Source organism: Geotrypetes seraphini, chromosome 11 (genome assembly GCF_902459505.1).
Source record: "Geotrypetes seraphini chromosome 11, aGeoSer1.1, whole genome shotgun sequence".
Classification (NCBI taxonomy): domain Eukaryota; kingdom Metazoa; phylum Chordata; class Amphibia; order Gymnophiona; family Dermophiidae; genus Geotrypetes; species Geotrypetes seraphini.
In genome coordinates this window covers 1567470-1583703 of record NC_047094.1, presented here as the reverse complement: position 1 = coordinate 1583703, position 16234 = coordinate 1567470, and the positions used below count along the sequence as shown (strand labels likewise).

Here is a 16234-nt window from a genome sequence, read left to right as displayed (position 1 = left end):
CGGGGAGACCGACTCTAATTTTGATCGCTTTACGCTTCCCGCTCCTAATCCCGCCGAACTGTTTTTATTATGCTTGCCCGAAGCCATTTTAAAACTAAACACACTCTTTCTACCCGACTTATACAACTTTTAATCTACTTTTATCCACAATATTAGCCTTTCACCACGGAGCCGTTCATTCACCCGTCCATCTCAGCACACCGCGAAGCCATGCCCCCCATGTCAATCAGTCCATAGTGTTAGGAAGTCGGGAGCAGAGGCATGTGCACAAGCTGGATGTCTGTTGGGTCCTTCGCTCTTAGGTTCAGCGGACCCAGTAGTTCCGAAAATCGTATCATCTCTTTGTACTCTTAGGTCCTCATAAGGAGGATGGCGCTTCTAAGGCTTACATTGTGCGCTGGATCAAGGAGACTATTGCTTCCGCATATCTTCTTCAGAAAAAAGCTTGTTCCACAATTTCTCAAGGCTCATTCCACTAGGGGTCAGGCAGCCTCTCGGGCTGAGTTTTCGCTTGTGCCTCCAGTGGATATTTGAAAAGCTTCAGTTTGGTCTTCTCTGCATTCCTTTGTGCGTCACCACCATTTGGACGTTCAAGCATGTCGGAACGCATTGTTCGGTGAGCGTTTTCTGGCTGGCAGCCCTTCGGGGGTCCCACTCATGATAGGTACTGCTTTGGTACATCCCATCAGTGACAAGAAAGGGTTAGTCAGACATGGTTGTTTCAACCCTGCTTATTGTCAACGGTGGTAGCTTGTATCAAGGCTTTGATGTCCTTTCAGCACTGGTGTTCTGTGGATGATGTACGAGCTCCAATTTTGGTAGTCCTGGACTTTTTTTGTAAGAGGCACTTCAGAAGGGTTACAAGCTCTGTCCTGCAAACACTCAAAAATGTAAAGTCTCTGGTTTGTCTGTTTGATAGCAGGACATATGAGTAGCTATGAGTTCTATATAAGAAGTGCCGGTTGCACACAATTTTTGTACTGTTTTGATCAGTTACTTGAATGCTATAATATTAATGGAAATGTTTGTTACAGAACAGAACTGAATTGTAGTATCGGGGATTTTTCATCATTTTCCTCCTTCCAGATATGCCTCATTGCAGTGCTACTTGATTGTTTTTGTACAAACTGAGGGGGCAGGAGCAGTTCCCTGGGAAGGAAGTAGAGTTCAAGAGATGATAGACAGCATTCTGCAAGCAACTTGTGGGTTCAGATGCAAAACCCTAGCATTCAGGACAGTTAGACACATCTACAAGAAAGATTATTGAGGTAAGAACCTAATCTTTTTCTTCCCTACTTCAGGGCCTGAAAGTCCATTGGAGAAGCAACCTGAAGCTGATGAAGCCATACAAGAAGAACTGATTGAGCCCACGGATTGTTACCTGTCTGAAATGTTACAGCAGCTGAACAGTGTCAACTTAACCAAACCCTCTGAAAGGACGCTTATTCGGCAAGGTAAGATGGTTAAAAAGGAAGAGATGTCACTTCCCCTTAATACAGGGAATGGTAGTTAAGTAGTTGATGTCCCATATTTCCTGCTGTAGAGATGTACTATAGAATGAAAAAAAAGGGGAAATGCAAGATCCACAGCACAAAAGACATGGAAAACGATGGAACAAAAAAATACACAGTATCCAGATGAATACAGGAAAATATAAAGACATAAAAATCTAGGGAAACAATTGTATATAAAAATGTCTTATTTAAAAAAACCAAAAGATCAGAAAAACAGCTGTACTCCATTGTAGAGGATGTGTTGTGAAAAGTAAGGACACTTGCTTTTCACTGCACATCCTTTGCAACAGAGTACAGCTGCTTTTGACTTTTTAATAAATGTCTGCTTTTTTTGTGTTTTGTTTGTTTGTTTGTTTTTTTGTTTGTTTCCCTGGATTTTTGTTTTCCTGCATTCATCCAAGTACTGTGAATTTTTAGTTTAAATCTTTTTATTTTTTTTTTATTAAACAGTTACAACCAGAACAAAACAAAGAAGGACACACCTCAATTTTATAGAATAGACCCTACCCACCTTGGAGGACTGTACTCTGATATCCTCCACAGTTACATCAAGGCTCCGTTATCCCCACCCAGAGCCCCTCCCGAACACCCCACTCCCAACCCACCCAAAACAATGCACAGACTGGGACCAGAGCTTATACAAGAATGGCAGTATACAATTTAAGTCTATTGAAGATACGAATAAGACTCTCTGGAGACAGAATGTTCAAATATGGAGTCCAAGTGTTCACAAAGACTGCTCTGTTGTCGAGAAGAAGAAGCCAACTGAGCTTCCCAGCGAAGTAGCTCATGTAACCTATTTCTCCAATACCAGAAGGAGGGTGGCTCGGGAGAAAGCCAATAAGTCAAGACACATTTCTTTAGCACCCTCCAGACCGGTAGAGGTTGATCTTTACGAGTGTTCTTATGAAGTTCTTCTTTACCCAGAGGGTGGTGGACACCTGGAGTGCGCTTCCGGACGGCGTGATAGGATAGAATACGGTATTGGGGTTCAAAAAGGGATTAGACAATTTCCTGATAGAAAAGGAGATAGAAGGGTATAGATAGAGGATTACTATACAGGTCCTGGACCTGATGGGCCGCCGTGTGAGCGGACTGCTGGGCAATGATGGACCTCTGGTCTGACCCAATAGAGGCACTGCTTATCCCAGGACAAGCAGGCAGGTATTCTCACTAGTGAGTGACGTCATCCAACGGAGCCCCGATGCGGACATCTCACAAGCATACTTGCTTGTAGAAACTCTTAGAAGTTTCGAGTTGCCCACACTGCGCATGCACGAGTGCCTTCCCGCTCGATGCACCGGGCGTGTCTCCTCAGTTCTTTCTCTTCCGCGAAGCTGAGAAGTCTGTCTTCGACTCTGCGCGAAGTTCCTTCACTTGTGCCTTATGTGCCCGCGGTTTTGAGGTTTTTTGGGCTCATTATCGTTGGCTCACGTTGCGTTTTCTTGTTTAAAAAAAAAAAAAAATTTATTTCAATTGTTCGACCGGGCAGGCCGCAGGGCCACGGCCCCGCAGCTTCGATCTTGCAGCAGAGCTTTTTCGGCCTATGTCCCGGCCTGTTACCAGTTTTAAAAAGTGTGTCAAGTGCCAGCGCGCGATTTCGTTGACGGATCCTCATCGACGCTGTCTTCAGTGTCTGGGGCCTCAACATCTTCCGAAATCGTGCCAGCCTTGCTCCACACTTACAACACATGCTTTTAAGCGTCGCTGTATTTTGTGGGAGTCGCTGTTTAGCATGGAGACATCCCCGGAGCTGTCCTCATCGCACAGCGCCACGCCTTAGACTTCCGCTTCAACATCTTCGGCCTCGAGTCTGCTCAAGCCTGCCTCGTTCGTGCCGGCTTCGACTCCGACGCCTGCTGCGGTGCCTTCCGCTGTCTCCTCAGGTCAGGTAGCGCAGCCTCCCATTTCTCCAGTGGTGCTCAAGGTGCCCAAGGCTTCTAAGCCCAAGCCCCCTGGCGTCCGAGTTAGCGATGTCCGTGCTGGAGGTCCCATTGCTGATGCAGATCCCTCTTTGCTGGCTTCGTTCAATGCCATGATGGAGAAGCGATTTGTCGAGCTCTTTACTAAGATTGGGTCGACGCTTCTCTCCCAGATCCAGCCTGGGCATGCAGAAGCCTCCCGCGAGGTCGAGCCGCCTCCAGTGCCTCCTCGGCGCACACTCTCACTGCTGGGAACAGAGTCTCGGCAAGTGTCTGGTCTGGCTTCGGGGCATGCCTCGCAAGGAGCAGAGTCGATGCACGGCTTGCCTGGACCGGAGACTTCCTCGATGCCGAGCCTCGAGCCTGGGGGAGCACATCGGGGCTTCGTCTCAGCCTCTGCTGCTTCGATCCACAGCCTCCAGTCCCATCTACTCGGTGACTGTCTCGTCTGGGCTTCGCTCGCCTTGACACTCAAGGCCTGCTTCTCGACACAGCTCTGGTCTTTGATCAAGGCATTCATCGAGACACGCCTCGCCTCGTCTTAAACAACCATTTTTGGAGTTTTCACCGGAGTACTCGCCTTCTCCTCCTATGCCAGAACTCGAGGACTGCGGGGATTCGTTCTCCCCCTGCCGGGCCTCGGCGGACCAGGCCGCCTCATCTTCTTCGAGCCCGTCTCGAGGCCCAGCCCTGGCGGACCAGTTGCCATTCTCGTCCTTCCTGAGGCAGATGGCGGTGGATCTGGATATCACCCTGGATTCGGGTTCCAAGTTTTCTAAGGAATATTTGGAGACGATGCATCTTCCCCAACCTCCTGTTGAGTCTCTCCATCTGCCTCTACATAAGCTTCTGGACCAGACTTTCATGAGATGCTTCGAGACTCCATACTCCATTCCTGCGGTCCCAGGGAAGTTGGATGCTAGGTACCACGGTGCACCATAAGGGCTTCGACGGGGCGCAGCTCTCTCACCAGTCCCTATTGGTTGAATCCTCCCTGAAGCGGTCTCATCCCTCCCAGGTCTATGCCTCCACTCCTGGCCGGGAGGGCAAAACCATGGACAGATTTGGCAGGCGCATCTACCAGAACTCGATGATGGCTTCTTGAGTCCTGAATTACAGTTTTCATTTTGCGACCTACTTTGAGTTTTTTCTCTCCATTCTTCAAAAGCTTTTGCCCTATCTGGACTCTCAGGCTCGCTTCGAGTACTCGGAGGTACTGGCGTCGTTGTCCCAACTCCGCTTGTAGATGATGCAATCGTCTTACGACGCTTTTGAACTCTCGGCCAGAGCTGCTGCTTGTTCGGTGGCCATGAGACGCTTGGCGTGGCTTCGGACCATTGATATGGACCCGAACCTCCAGGACAGGCTAGCGAACGTTCCCTGTGCGGGAGCGGACCTTTTCGACGAGTCAATCGAGGCGGCAATGGAGAAGCTGTCCAAAATGAAAAATCTTTTCAATCTATTCTCCGCCAGAAGCCCAAGCCTGCTATCTCTCGTCCGTCTCGTCCGCCTATGATTTATCAGAGGCGCTACCCGCCAAAGCAGGCCCCCACCATCCGCCCGCCTGTGAAGAGGCAGCACCAGCAGAAGCCCCAACAAAAGCCTCAACCTTCTGCTGTCCTCAAGGCTCCCCAGCCTTTTTGACTGTCTCGTAGGGAGCATAACTTCCATCGTTCTGTCCTCCCCGCTTTTTCCCATCAGAGGTCGTCTCCATCATTTTTACCATCGATGAACGACTATTACCACCGACCTAAACTAAACTAAACCTTGGGTTTGTATACCGCAACATCTCCATAGTTGTGGAGCTTAGCACGGTTTACAGGAATTGTAATGAGAAAGGAACTCCAAGGAAGGGCTAGATGATGATCAGAGGAGAGGAGAATGTTAGAGGGTTAGGATGTCAGAAGAGGGGGGAGTGTTAGGTTTTAGAGAAAAGCCAGGTTTTCAGCTGTTTATGGAAGGGTTGGAGAGCACTTAGGTTTCGAAGGGGGGAGATAAGGTTGTTCCAAAGCTCGATGAGTCTGAAGGAGAGGGAAGTCCCCAGTTTTCCTGGGTGGGAAATGCCTCTGGGTCCTTTCCATCGTAAGAGAAGGATACTCTCTTCAGTTCCATCATGTTCCTCCGGAACATCCTCCAAGAGAGTATCCTTCCAACTTAACCCAGACCGCTCTTCTTCTTCAGGAAGCTCAAGCTTTGCTCCGGCTTCGTGCCATCGAGCCGATCCCTGTGGACCAACAGAACAAGGGTTTTTACTCCCGGTACTTCCTTGTTCCAAAGAATACGGGCGACTTGCGTCCTATTTTGGACCTCAGGGTGCTCAACAAGTTCCTGGTCAGGGAGAAGTTTCGCATGTTGACACTGGCTTCTCTCTATCCCCTCCTCAAGCGGAACGACTGGTTATGCTCCCTGGATCTCAAGGAGGCCTACACTCATATTCCCATCCATCCGGCCTCCCGTCAATACCTCAGATTTCGGGTGGGACACCTTTATCTTCAGTACAGAGTGCTTCCTTTCTGCCTAGCTTCGTCACCCCGAGTCTTCACCAAGTGCCTGGTTGTAGTGGCCGCAGCACTCGGGAACCATGGTCTGCAGGTGTTTCCCTACCTCGACGACTGGCTCATGAAGGATTCCACATTTCAGGGGGCCGTCCGGGCCACTCAGAGGACGATCTGGTTTCTGCAGAGTCTGGGATTTGAGATCAACTTTCCAAAATCCCATCTTCAACCTTCACAGACTCTTCCCTTCATCGGAGATGTTCTGGATACTATTCAACTCAGAGCGTTCCTTCCTCCTCAGCGCCTGGCGGCTCTTCTTCATCTTCTTGATAAACAATCCAGTCTGGCTGGATGATTAATGTTTGTGAATTCTGTGCAGGAGCCCAGAATTCTGCATCAACATTCCAGAGTCAGATTGATATAATTTCCCATAGGCCTTTGCTGACATTGGTTAGGGCAACCAAAAATGCTGATTGCTAGCAATAGCTATGCTGACATCCTCGAGGTGGATGTTTTCCTTCTGGATTGGATGGGCCGGTTCTTCTACGCGTTTCCTCCTTTTCCTCTGATTCTGAGGACTCTCGTGCAGCTCAAGTCGGCTCACGCCACCATGATTTTGATAGCTCCTCGATGGCCCCAGCAGCCGTGGTTCTCCCTTATCCTCCAACTCAGCGTCAGGGAGCCTCTGCTTCTGCCTGTGTTTCCTTTTCTGCTGTCTCAGAGTCAGGGTTCGCTGCTGCATCCCAATCTGCAGTCTCTACCCTTAACAGCTTGGTTCTTTTCCACCTGACTCCCTCCTTCGAGTTTTTTCCATCGGTGTGGGATGTTCTCGAGGCCTCTCGGAAAAGTTCCACTCGCCAGTGCTACACTCAAAAATGGACTAGATTTGCTGTGTGGTGTGCGACACATCGCATGGAGCCACTGTCTGCCCCATTGCTTTCCGTGCTGGATTATCTGCTGCATTTGTCTTGGTCTGGTCTCAAATCAACTTCTATTAGAGTCCACCTTAGTGCGATTGCAGCCTTTCATCGGCCAATTAATGGGAAATCGCTCTCCGTCCATCCGTTGTTTTCTCGATTCATGAAGGGCCTTTTTAATGTTCATCCTCCACTCAAGCCTCCTCCCGTGGTTTGGGATCTTAATGTGGTTCTGGCTCAATTGATGAAACCTCCGTTTGAACCCATTGATAAGACTCATCTGAAGTACCTCACTTGGAAGGTGGTGTTCCTAGTTGCTCTCACGTCTACTCACAAAGTCAGTGAGCTGCAAGCTCTGGTTGCGGAACCGCCTTTTACGGTCTTTCATCATGACAAGGTGGTCCTTCGTACTCATCCCAAGTTCTTGCCCAAGATGGTTTCGGGTTTTCACGTCAATCAGTCCATTGTTTTTCCAAAGCCCCACTCTCATCCTAGTGAAGTGGCGCTTCACACTCTTGACTGTAAGAGAGCATTGGCTTTTTACCTCCAACGGACCCAGTCTCACCGGACGGCTCCTCATCCTATCTTTTGAGCCCAATCGGTTGGGCCGTCCTGTTTCCAAGCGCACCTTGTCCAACTGGTTGGCTGCTTGCATTTCCTTCTGCTACGGCTGGTCTTCCGCTGCCGGGTCGGGTCACGGGGCATAAAGTCAGAGCGATGGTGGCATCTGTCGCTTTCCTCAGGTCCACGCCTATAGAGGAGATCTGCAAGGCCGCCACTTGGTCCTCGGTTCATTCATTCACCTCTCACTACTGTCTGGATACTTTTTCCAGGAGCAACGGCCAGTTCGGCCAGTCTGTTTTGTGTAATCTGTTCTCCTACATTGCCAATTCTCCTACCATCCCATCCTGATTAGCTTGGAGGTCACCCACATGTCGAGAATATGCTGCCTGCTTGTCCTGGAATAAAGCACAGTTACTTACCGTAACAGGAGTTATCCAGGGATAGCAGGCAGATATTCTCACAACCCTCCCACCTCCCCGGGTTGGCTTCTTTGCTAGCTATCTGAACTGAGGACCACGTTGAGGAGATGCGCCCCCTAGCTGAGTGGGAAGGCACATGCATGCGTGGTGCAGCGCTAGCAAACTTGATCTTCAATCAAGTTTGCTTGAAAAGCTGTCTGCGACGGGGCTCCGTGGATGACATCACCCACATGTCGAGAATATCTGCCTGCTGTCCCTGGATAACACCTGTTACGGTAAGTAACTGTGCTTTTCTATTTAGATAATTGTGTCGCAGAATATTGTCAGACTGGGGACATGGACATCTATAAAGCAGATGAAATTCTAGGTAGCCAATCACAAAGTGATGCACTTAAGGGAAAAATAATCTTAACTATAGGTATGTAATGTTGGGTTTCATATTAAGAAGCAGCTTTCATGAAAATGATTTTGGGATCCTTGTAATGAGCACATTGGTGTCTTCAGCTTAGTTGTGATGACCAGACTTAGCAAGTAGTCCCAGGTTTGTATAGAAATTATTTGAGAGAGAGCACAGATTATCCACCAGACCAGAACTAGTGGGTTGTGCCTGTCAGCAGATGAAGACAGAGCTCAACATCTTGCAAGCACTGCCCCTATAATGCTTACCTGTATTTTGTTTCCAGCAGATTCTGACCAGTCACTTTTTGTGAAGCTGGTTTCTGAATTGATCTGGAGAGCTGGTGCTGGCCAATTCAGAGGATATAGCTTTTGGGGACTTCTAGAAGAGTCCAGTTCCTTTCCCTCTTACCTTCGCTTTCAATGATTGAATGCCTCTTCTCTCCCCCAAAAAAGTCTTGATCCTAGAATCTAGGTGGTAGGAGCCAAAGGCCTGAACTGCATGTTGGCAACAGCTATGCTCTGACTGAGGAGAAGCAGACAGAACCCGATATGGACACTACGAAGTGCACTGTCGGTTTAAAGTGATAAATCACCTGGACCAGACGGTATCCATCCCAGGGTACAAAAAGAACTCAAAGATGAAATTGCTGACCTGCTGTTAGTGATCTGTATCCTGTTACTAAAATCATCTGTAATACCTGAAGATTGGAGGGTGGCGTAAGCCTATTTTTAAAAAAGGTTCCAGGGCAGATCAGGAAATTCAAGTGCTTTGCCCGACTGCACCTATCCCTTCGCTCCCTGCCCTTCCAGGCTCTGTCCCCCCCCTCCATCCTGATGCCTTGCAGGCCTCCACCAGGTCTGGTGATCCAGTGGTTAGTTGGGACAGGAGGGATACCTCCTGCCTCCTGTCCAAGCCAACTCTAAAACAAACCCCAAAATAAACCCCAAAACAAACCACTTCCCCCGGCGTACCTTTCAAATCCCTGGCGGTCCACTGGTGAACCGGGACAGGAGTGATCTTCCTGTGCAGAGCCACTACCTGAGTGACTGCTGCAAGTTCCCTCCTGTCCCGGCCCATCGCTTGACCACCAAGTATTCAGGCCCGCTGGAGGTCTGCAATAGGTCCTGAGGGGGGGGGTGCTGACCTGAATATAAACAGAGACCCCCCCATTTTTGGGCCATTTTTTTTGGTCCAAACATCTCAGTTTATATTTGAGTATATACGGTAATTTCTCCTATATAAGGAGAGCATAAATCCTGTGTCTGGTCTGGCAAGATAAGGAAGCTATAACTAGTTAATGAAAGCTCTTGAGACCCATCGACAGTCTTGGAATGAGTAACTAGAGATGAACTGATATCTTTTAGCTTTTTTCTCTTAAATCTGTGTTTATTTTATTAGAGGAAGCTGAAGATCCAGCCTGTAATCCCATCTTCTGGGTTAGCAAATGGGTGGATTATTCAGACAAGTATGGCCTGGGTGAGTATTGAGTAATTCAAATACAGCATAAAAGTATCAGCTTAATGGAGGTTAGTTGTGTACAGTGGATTAATTTATATCTTCCAGTACTGAGAGGAAATAATGCATTTGTTGATATAACAGGTGAAAAACCTTAGGGATATTGTGTGGGGGGGCTTTTTTTCCAGGTTGGCATTAAAAGGATTTTTCCTTAACAGCTAGTTTGTGCTTTTTTAAAGACTAAACTCTTAGTTATGGGCCAGATTGGTGAATCATTCAGTTCCCAGCTAGAATGCTACGGTTTTATTTCTCTTGTACAGCCGTTTCCTCTAGTAGCTGGGAAAGGCTACAAGAAAAGACTTAAGCTTGTTGCTGAGATGGTCAGCATAAAAATGCCCAAAAGGATGCTCCTGACTTTCGTACTTGGTTTGCATTGTATTCTAGGGTATCAACTTTGTGACAACAGTGTTGGCGTTCTCTTCAATGACTCTACACGACTGATTATGTACAATGATGGTGACAGTCTGCAGTATATAGAAAGGAATAATACAGAATCCTACCTCAACATGCGATCATATCCTCCTGCACTTACCAAGAAGGTGGGCTGCTCAAAACCTCTAGCTCATTTTGAGTTGGCAAGTAATCTAGTTATTGATCCTGAAGCATGTGGTTTCACTTGCAAATGCTGTAAATTGGTGAAGTTGTACCAAAAAAATCATCCATTGACAAATATTTAATCAGCGTCCAGGTCACAAATTGATGGAATTGGGTCGATTCCACATTTATGAAGTCCTTCCAGTATTGATTAGTTGGAATACATGTGGATAAGAATCACCTAGAAATTGGGATGGGATTGAAACAACTATTTACCTAGGTCTTCCGCAGATGTCCTCATCCCCTAGTACAGGGATCTCAAAGTCCCTCCTTGAGGGCCGCAATCCAGTCGGGTTTTCAGGGTTTCTCCAATGAATATGCATTGAAAGCAGTGCATGCACATAGATCTCATGCATATTCATTGGGGAAATCCTGAAAACCCAACTGGATTGCAGCCCTCAAGGAGGGACTTTGAGACCCCTTCTTTGAATAGTATAATCATTTAGCCTATTGTATTTTCAGCCACAATCTTTGTTTCTTATTTAATTTATATTTTTATTAGTATTTGTTACATCAATAACAAAAATCAAGAAAAGCAAAAAGAAAACAATTCAGAGAAAACAACTTAAAATTCAGATTAAGACTTATGCCAAGTCCACATTAACATGGGCCGCTCAGTACAAAAAATATAATTAAATAACAATTGTATAGGAAACAATTTACAATCATCCTTGACAAGCAAAATGACCAAATCCATTGTGTCCTTAACCTTCTTCAACAATTACATTTATATCTGAAACTTTCAGTGAAACCTTATCAATCAAAAAATTCTGCAATTGTGATGGATCTACAAAAACAAATTTATCAGCTTTATAGTTTACAACACACTTGCAAGGGAATTAAAAAAAAGTAACTCCCACAGCTATAACTTTAGGTTTAAGCTGTAGAAACTGTTTCCTCCTATGTTGTGTGTCTGGACACATCAGGAAAAATCATTAGTTGTTGTCTACAAAACAATGCTTGCTTGCAAAGTACAATTTAAGTATAAGTTTTTCAATTTCTGTTTTAAATGTCACCAACAAGGTTAGTCGAAGATATTGAGAATATCACTTTGCGTGGAGACCAGTATTGTTAGGAAACTTCAATATGCCTGATGTGGATTGGAACAATCTTTCCGCTACGACCAGTGGCAGCAGGAAACTATTAACCTCTATAAAGGGAGCGAGACTGAGACAAATGTATTAGAGCCCACTAGGGATCGGATGATACTAGACCTAATATTCACCAACGGAGAAAGTGTCACAGAGATCTCGGTAGGCGATACGTTGGCCTCCAGTGACCACAACATGATATGGTTCAACCTCAGGAAAGGTTTCACTAAGTCAAGCACATCAACCAAGGTCCTCAGCTTTAAGGGCACAAACTTCGAAAGCATGAGAGATTTTGTCCATCGGGCACTGCAAAACCATGCCGAAACAGATAATGTAGAGGTAATGTGGTCAACTCTGAAATCAACCTTACACGAAGCAACCAACCGCTACGTCAAATCAGTAAGTAAACGGCAAAGAAACAATAGACCACAGTGGTTCTCTGCGGAGATCTCAGACCTCATAAAAAAGAAGAAAAGAGCGTTCATCATCTACAAACAATCAGGGAAGCGAGAATCCAGGGAAGACCATCTGGCTAAGTCAAAACGGCAGTCAGGGAGGCCAAACTCCGAATGGAGGAAAACCTTGCGAAGAACATCAAGAAGGGCGATAAATCCTTCTTCCGGTATATTAGTGACAGAAAAAGAAACACAGATGGGATAGTACGCCTTAGGAAACCCGACGGGAACTAAGTAGAATCGGACTCCGACAAAGCCAAACTTTTAAATGAATACTTCTGCTCGGTCTTCACTTGCGAGGCGCCAGGATCCGGCCCTCAGCTGCCGAAGAGGGAAAACTCGGAAGACCCGTTTCGAAATTTTGAGTTTACGCCCAGCAGTGTCTACAAGGAGCTATCAAGACTCAAGGTGAACAAAGCTATGGGACCGGACAGCTAAGGTGCTCAGCAATGCGAGCCTTAATGGCTCGTTGAGTCTGGCCCACGTAAAGCTTCTAGCAAGGGCAAAATATGCCATATACCACTTGGGCAGAATTACAGTCTGTTCTTTGACGTAAAGAAAACTGTATATTGGTGTTGGGTATAGAGACCTTGTCAGTACTTAAAAGAGTACTGACAATATCTACATCCATTACATGGAGTGTGCCCAACCTCAGTATGAGAGAAATCAATAGAGGGGTTGACAGTTTTAAAACGTTCTCCTAAATTTTCCCCCCGCTTGATGGCAAACCTCGGACGATTGATGAATACAGAATGATAACCAAGTAAGTGCCAATGATGGCCTATAATATTCTGGACTTGAATAGACAAGGGGGAAAAAGGGAGAACGCAAGTAATTCTTTAATCCACTGTGGCATTTAAAGATCTTGGTTGAAATAGCCATTGCTATTACTGTGTGCAATTCTGGAGGCCACATTACAGTAAAGATGTGCGCAGAATTGAATCGGTTCAGCGGACGGCCACCAGGATGATATCGGGGCTCAAGGGTCTCTCGTACGAAGAGAGACTGAACAAATTGCAGCTCTACACTCTTGAGGAACGTAGGGAGAGGGGAGACATGATCGAAACATTTAAGTACCTCACGGGACGTGTCGAAGTGGAAGATGATATTTTCTTTCTCAAGGGACCCTCGGCCACAAGAGGGCACCCGCTCAAACTCAGGGGCGGAAAATTTCATGGCGACACCAGAAAGTATTTCTTCACAGAGAGAGTGGTTGATCATTGGAACAAGCTTCCAGTGCAGGTGATCGAGGCAGACAGCGTGCCAGACTTTAAGAATAAATGGGATACCCATGTGGGATCCCTACGAGGGTCAAGATAAGGAAATTGGGTCATTAGGGCATAGACAGGGGGTGGGTAAGCAGAGTGGGCAGACTTGATGGGCTGTAGCCCTTTTCTGCCGTCATCTTCTATGTTTCTATGGCATTAGAAGCATGCTTAACCGCACGTCTTAACAACTTTAGTGGGTTAGCCACGTTGTTTAAACCTATGCGCCATAATATGGCTTTGCATTTTGAAATCACTATCGGAAGAACAAAGACGTTTAAGTCTTAGCATCTGACCTACACGCAGCGGTCTCGGATAATAACTCTGATAGTGAAGTACCGTATTGGTATCCGTTGGCTTACAATAAATTGAGGTGACAAATTGTCCGCTCCGATAGCATAGACTGATGTCCAAAAAATTAATATTGTTGGGATGAGAAAACATAGTGAATCGAATATGGAGGTAGTTAGGGGGTGGGCCATTAGTGTGGGCTGACTAGATGGGCCATGGCCCTTTTCGTAATCAGATCCTTGGAGGATTCTAGAAATTGGGAAATATTTAAACTATCTGGAGACACAATCTTATCCAACTCTCTTGGGGATGTAGTATAAGATATCAGGAGTAAATGATTCCACCTGAGTATATTGTAAAACATCCCTCATATACATCTTCAGGAGTTCCAAAGGTGCCAAATAATGTGATATAGGGAAATTCGGAAATCTAAATTTTTTTTGCTCTAGCTAAATTCTCCATCTTTTCCATTTGATTATGTATAGATAAGTTATCTTTAATATTAGAAATAGCAGTTTTTTGAAAAACCATCACAGAATTATCTACTTTATCTAATCAAGAAATAATTAAAGATAACTGATTTTGTTGTTCATTTACTTTTAACTATTATATCGGATGAAAATCGACAAAGATTGGTAACTGTGCTCTGTAATGAGGACTCTATCCTATTTACAACCAACCAGACATCATTAGGTATAGAGTCTTTTTTTCTTCCAAATCTTTATTATTTTCAAAACTTACAGTAAGTGTAACCATAAATACCACATTTTATACATCAATAACACACACTTAATATTCCATTAATATCCATTACAGAATTAGTCCCCCCTCCCTCCTGAACAATCACAATGCAATCACATAAAATTTCTATAATGAACCCCACTATATCTAAATTTATTAATCTAACAGACCCCCATCCTCCCCCCTCCCGGATGTGCATGACATAGGGAAAAACATTAATTAAACATTCCCTTTCTGAATGGCTAATATTCTTTCCATTTTATACACATGACACAATGAATTCCACCAAAAACTATAATTAAGCCTCGTCCAATTCTAATTGCTCGGAATTTGTTGTATAGCAACTCCTGTTGTCATTAATAAAAGCCTGGCTTTTTTTTAGATGATATTTGACTTTTAGCTCTCATTGACATGCCAAAAAGCACAGTATCATAGGATAATGCCACTGAATTTTCTAATAAGCAATTTATTTGGCCCAATATTGATTTCCAAAAAGCCAAAATAAATAGACAGTAGAACAATAAATGATCTAAAGTCCCTGCTTTGAGATGACAATGCCAACATTTATTAGACTTAGAGCTTTTGTAACTTTTGACTTGACTCTTATCACCATACGGACAGGAGACAGTTTTCATTCCCTGAGAAGATATATTTGTTTGTATGTATGTCGGTACTCGCATTTGGTAAAAATATTTGTTCTGGAGGTGAAGCTGTCTCCTCTTTGGGAGCAGAAACAAAACTCCCAGTAGAATTCATTGCTGGTTGACGAGGTGGGGACAGTTCGCCTGAGGAGAGAGATGCAGTATGTGGAGATGGAACCATTCTGTTCCCTAACATTGGTGATGTCAAAGACTGGAAATGGCGATCTATTGGCTCTAATAAAGGCAAAGTCGATACTATCTTTGCCTTTCTTTTCCCCATATCGTTAGGGAATTACTCTCCTGCCCTCTGCTCCTCTAAAGCTCCGAAGAGGCTCAAAAGGGGCGTGTCCTGCCCCTTCGGACACACGGCCGTGTACCGTGGCTTCCCTTGATCTTTATGGATCTTCCAAGGACCCCTCTCGCGCTGGACACTGGGACTGCTGTGGTGTCTGCCTGCCTCCGATGGTTTGCAAAGTGCTGCTGGTGGTACTGGCAGCTCCCTCCTCACAGCTTCCCTTGCTTTTATTGGCCCTCCAAGGACCCCTCTCGTCGCGTTGGACGACGGGACTGCTGCGGTGTCTGCCTGCCTCCGATGGTTTACAGTGCTGCTGGTGGCACTGGCGGCTCCCTCCTCACAGCTCCCCTTGCTTTTATCAGCCCTCCAAGGACCCCTCTCGTCGCGCTGGACGCCAGGACTGCTGCGGTGTCTGCCTGCTTCCGATGGTTTACAGAGTGCTGCTAGTGGCACTGGAGGCTCCCTCCTCACAGCTCCCCTTGCTTTTATCAGGCCTCCAAGGACCCCTCTTGTGCTGGACGCTGGGACTGCTGCGGTGTCTGCCTGCCTCCGATGGTTTGCAAAGTGCTGCTGGCGGCCACAATCTTTGTTTCTTACCGTTCCATTTTTTAAGCATTAAATCGGGTTGAAAGGATTTGGTTAGATGGGAGGGAGGTCTAAAGTGGCTGTTTGATTTTTTATTGTTAATGAAGATATGTGACTTTGTTAAAAATCACAGGTTAGATTTTTTTATTAAGTTTTAAATTCTTTATTCATTGTTACATCTTACAAGTGCATCAGAAAATAACAATTGAACACATACAATATCACTTGATTGTCTATCATCAATTTATATTAAGAATATATTTAAACCCTCCCTCCCATACCTATTATTTCATATGTAATTCTATATATCATGTAATATATTACCGTATTTGCCGGCGTATAAGACGACTTTTTAGTACCTTAAAATCCTCCCCAAAGTCGGGGGTCGTCTTATACGCCGTGTACAGTTTACATGCCCTTACTTGCGGGGCTGGATGTACTCAGTCGCGCGGCTCTTCTTCTCCCTACCTTCTCTGCTTGCAGCACAGAGCCGAACGGAAGTCTTCCCGACGTCAGCGCTGACGTCGGAG

General features: G+C 45.8%; 1 protein-coding gene across 1 annotated transcript in view; it reads left to right on the top strand.

The window, feature by feature from the left end:
• The window catches only part of PLK1 (polo like kinase 1), a 111399-nt gene that overhangs the window by 89021 nt on the left and 6144 nt on the right, over positions 1–16234 (top strand). Inside the window, exons 6-8 of the mRNA XM_033914859.1 lie at positions 1302–1454; positions 9630–9707; positions 10131–10285. Of these exons, the coding sequence (XP_033770750.1) occupies positions 1302–1454; positions 9630–9707; positions 10131–10285 (386 nt within the window). The remainder of the gene's footprint in view (positions 1–1301; positions 1455–9629; positions 9708–10130; positions 10286–16234) is intronic.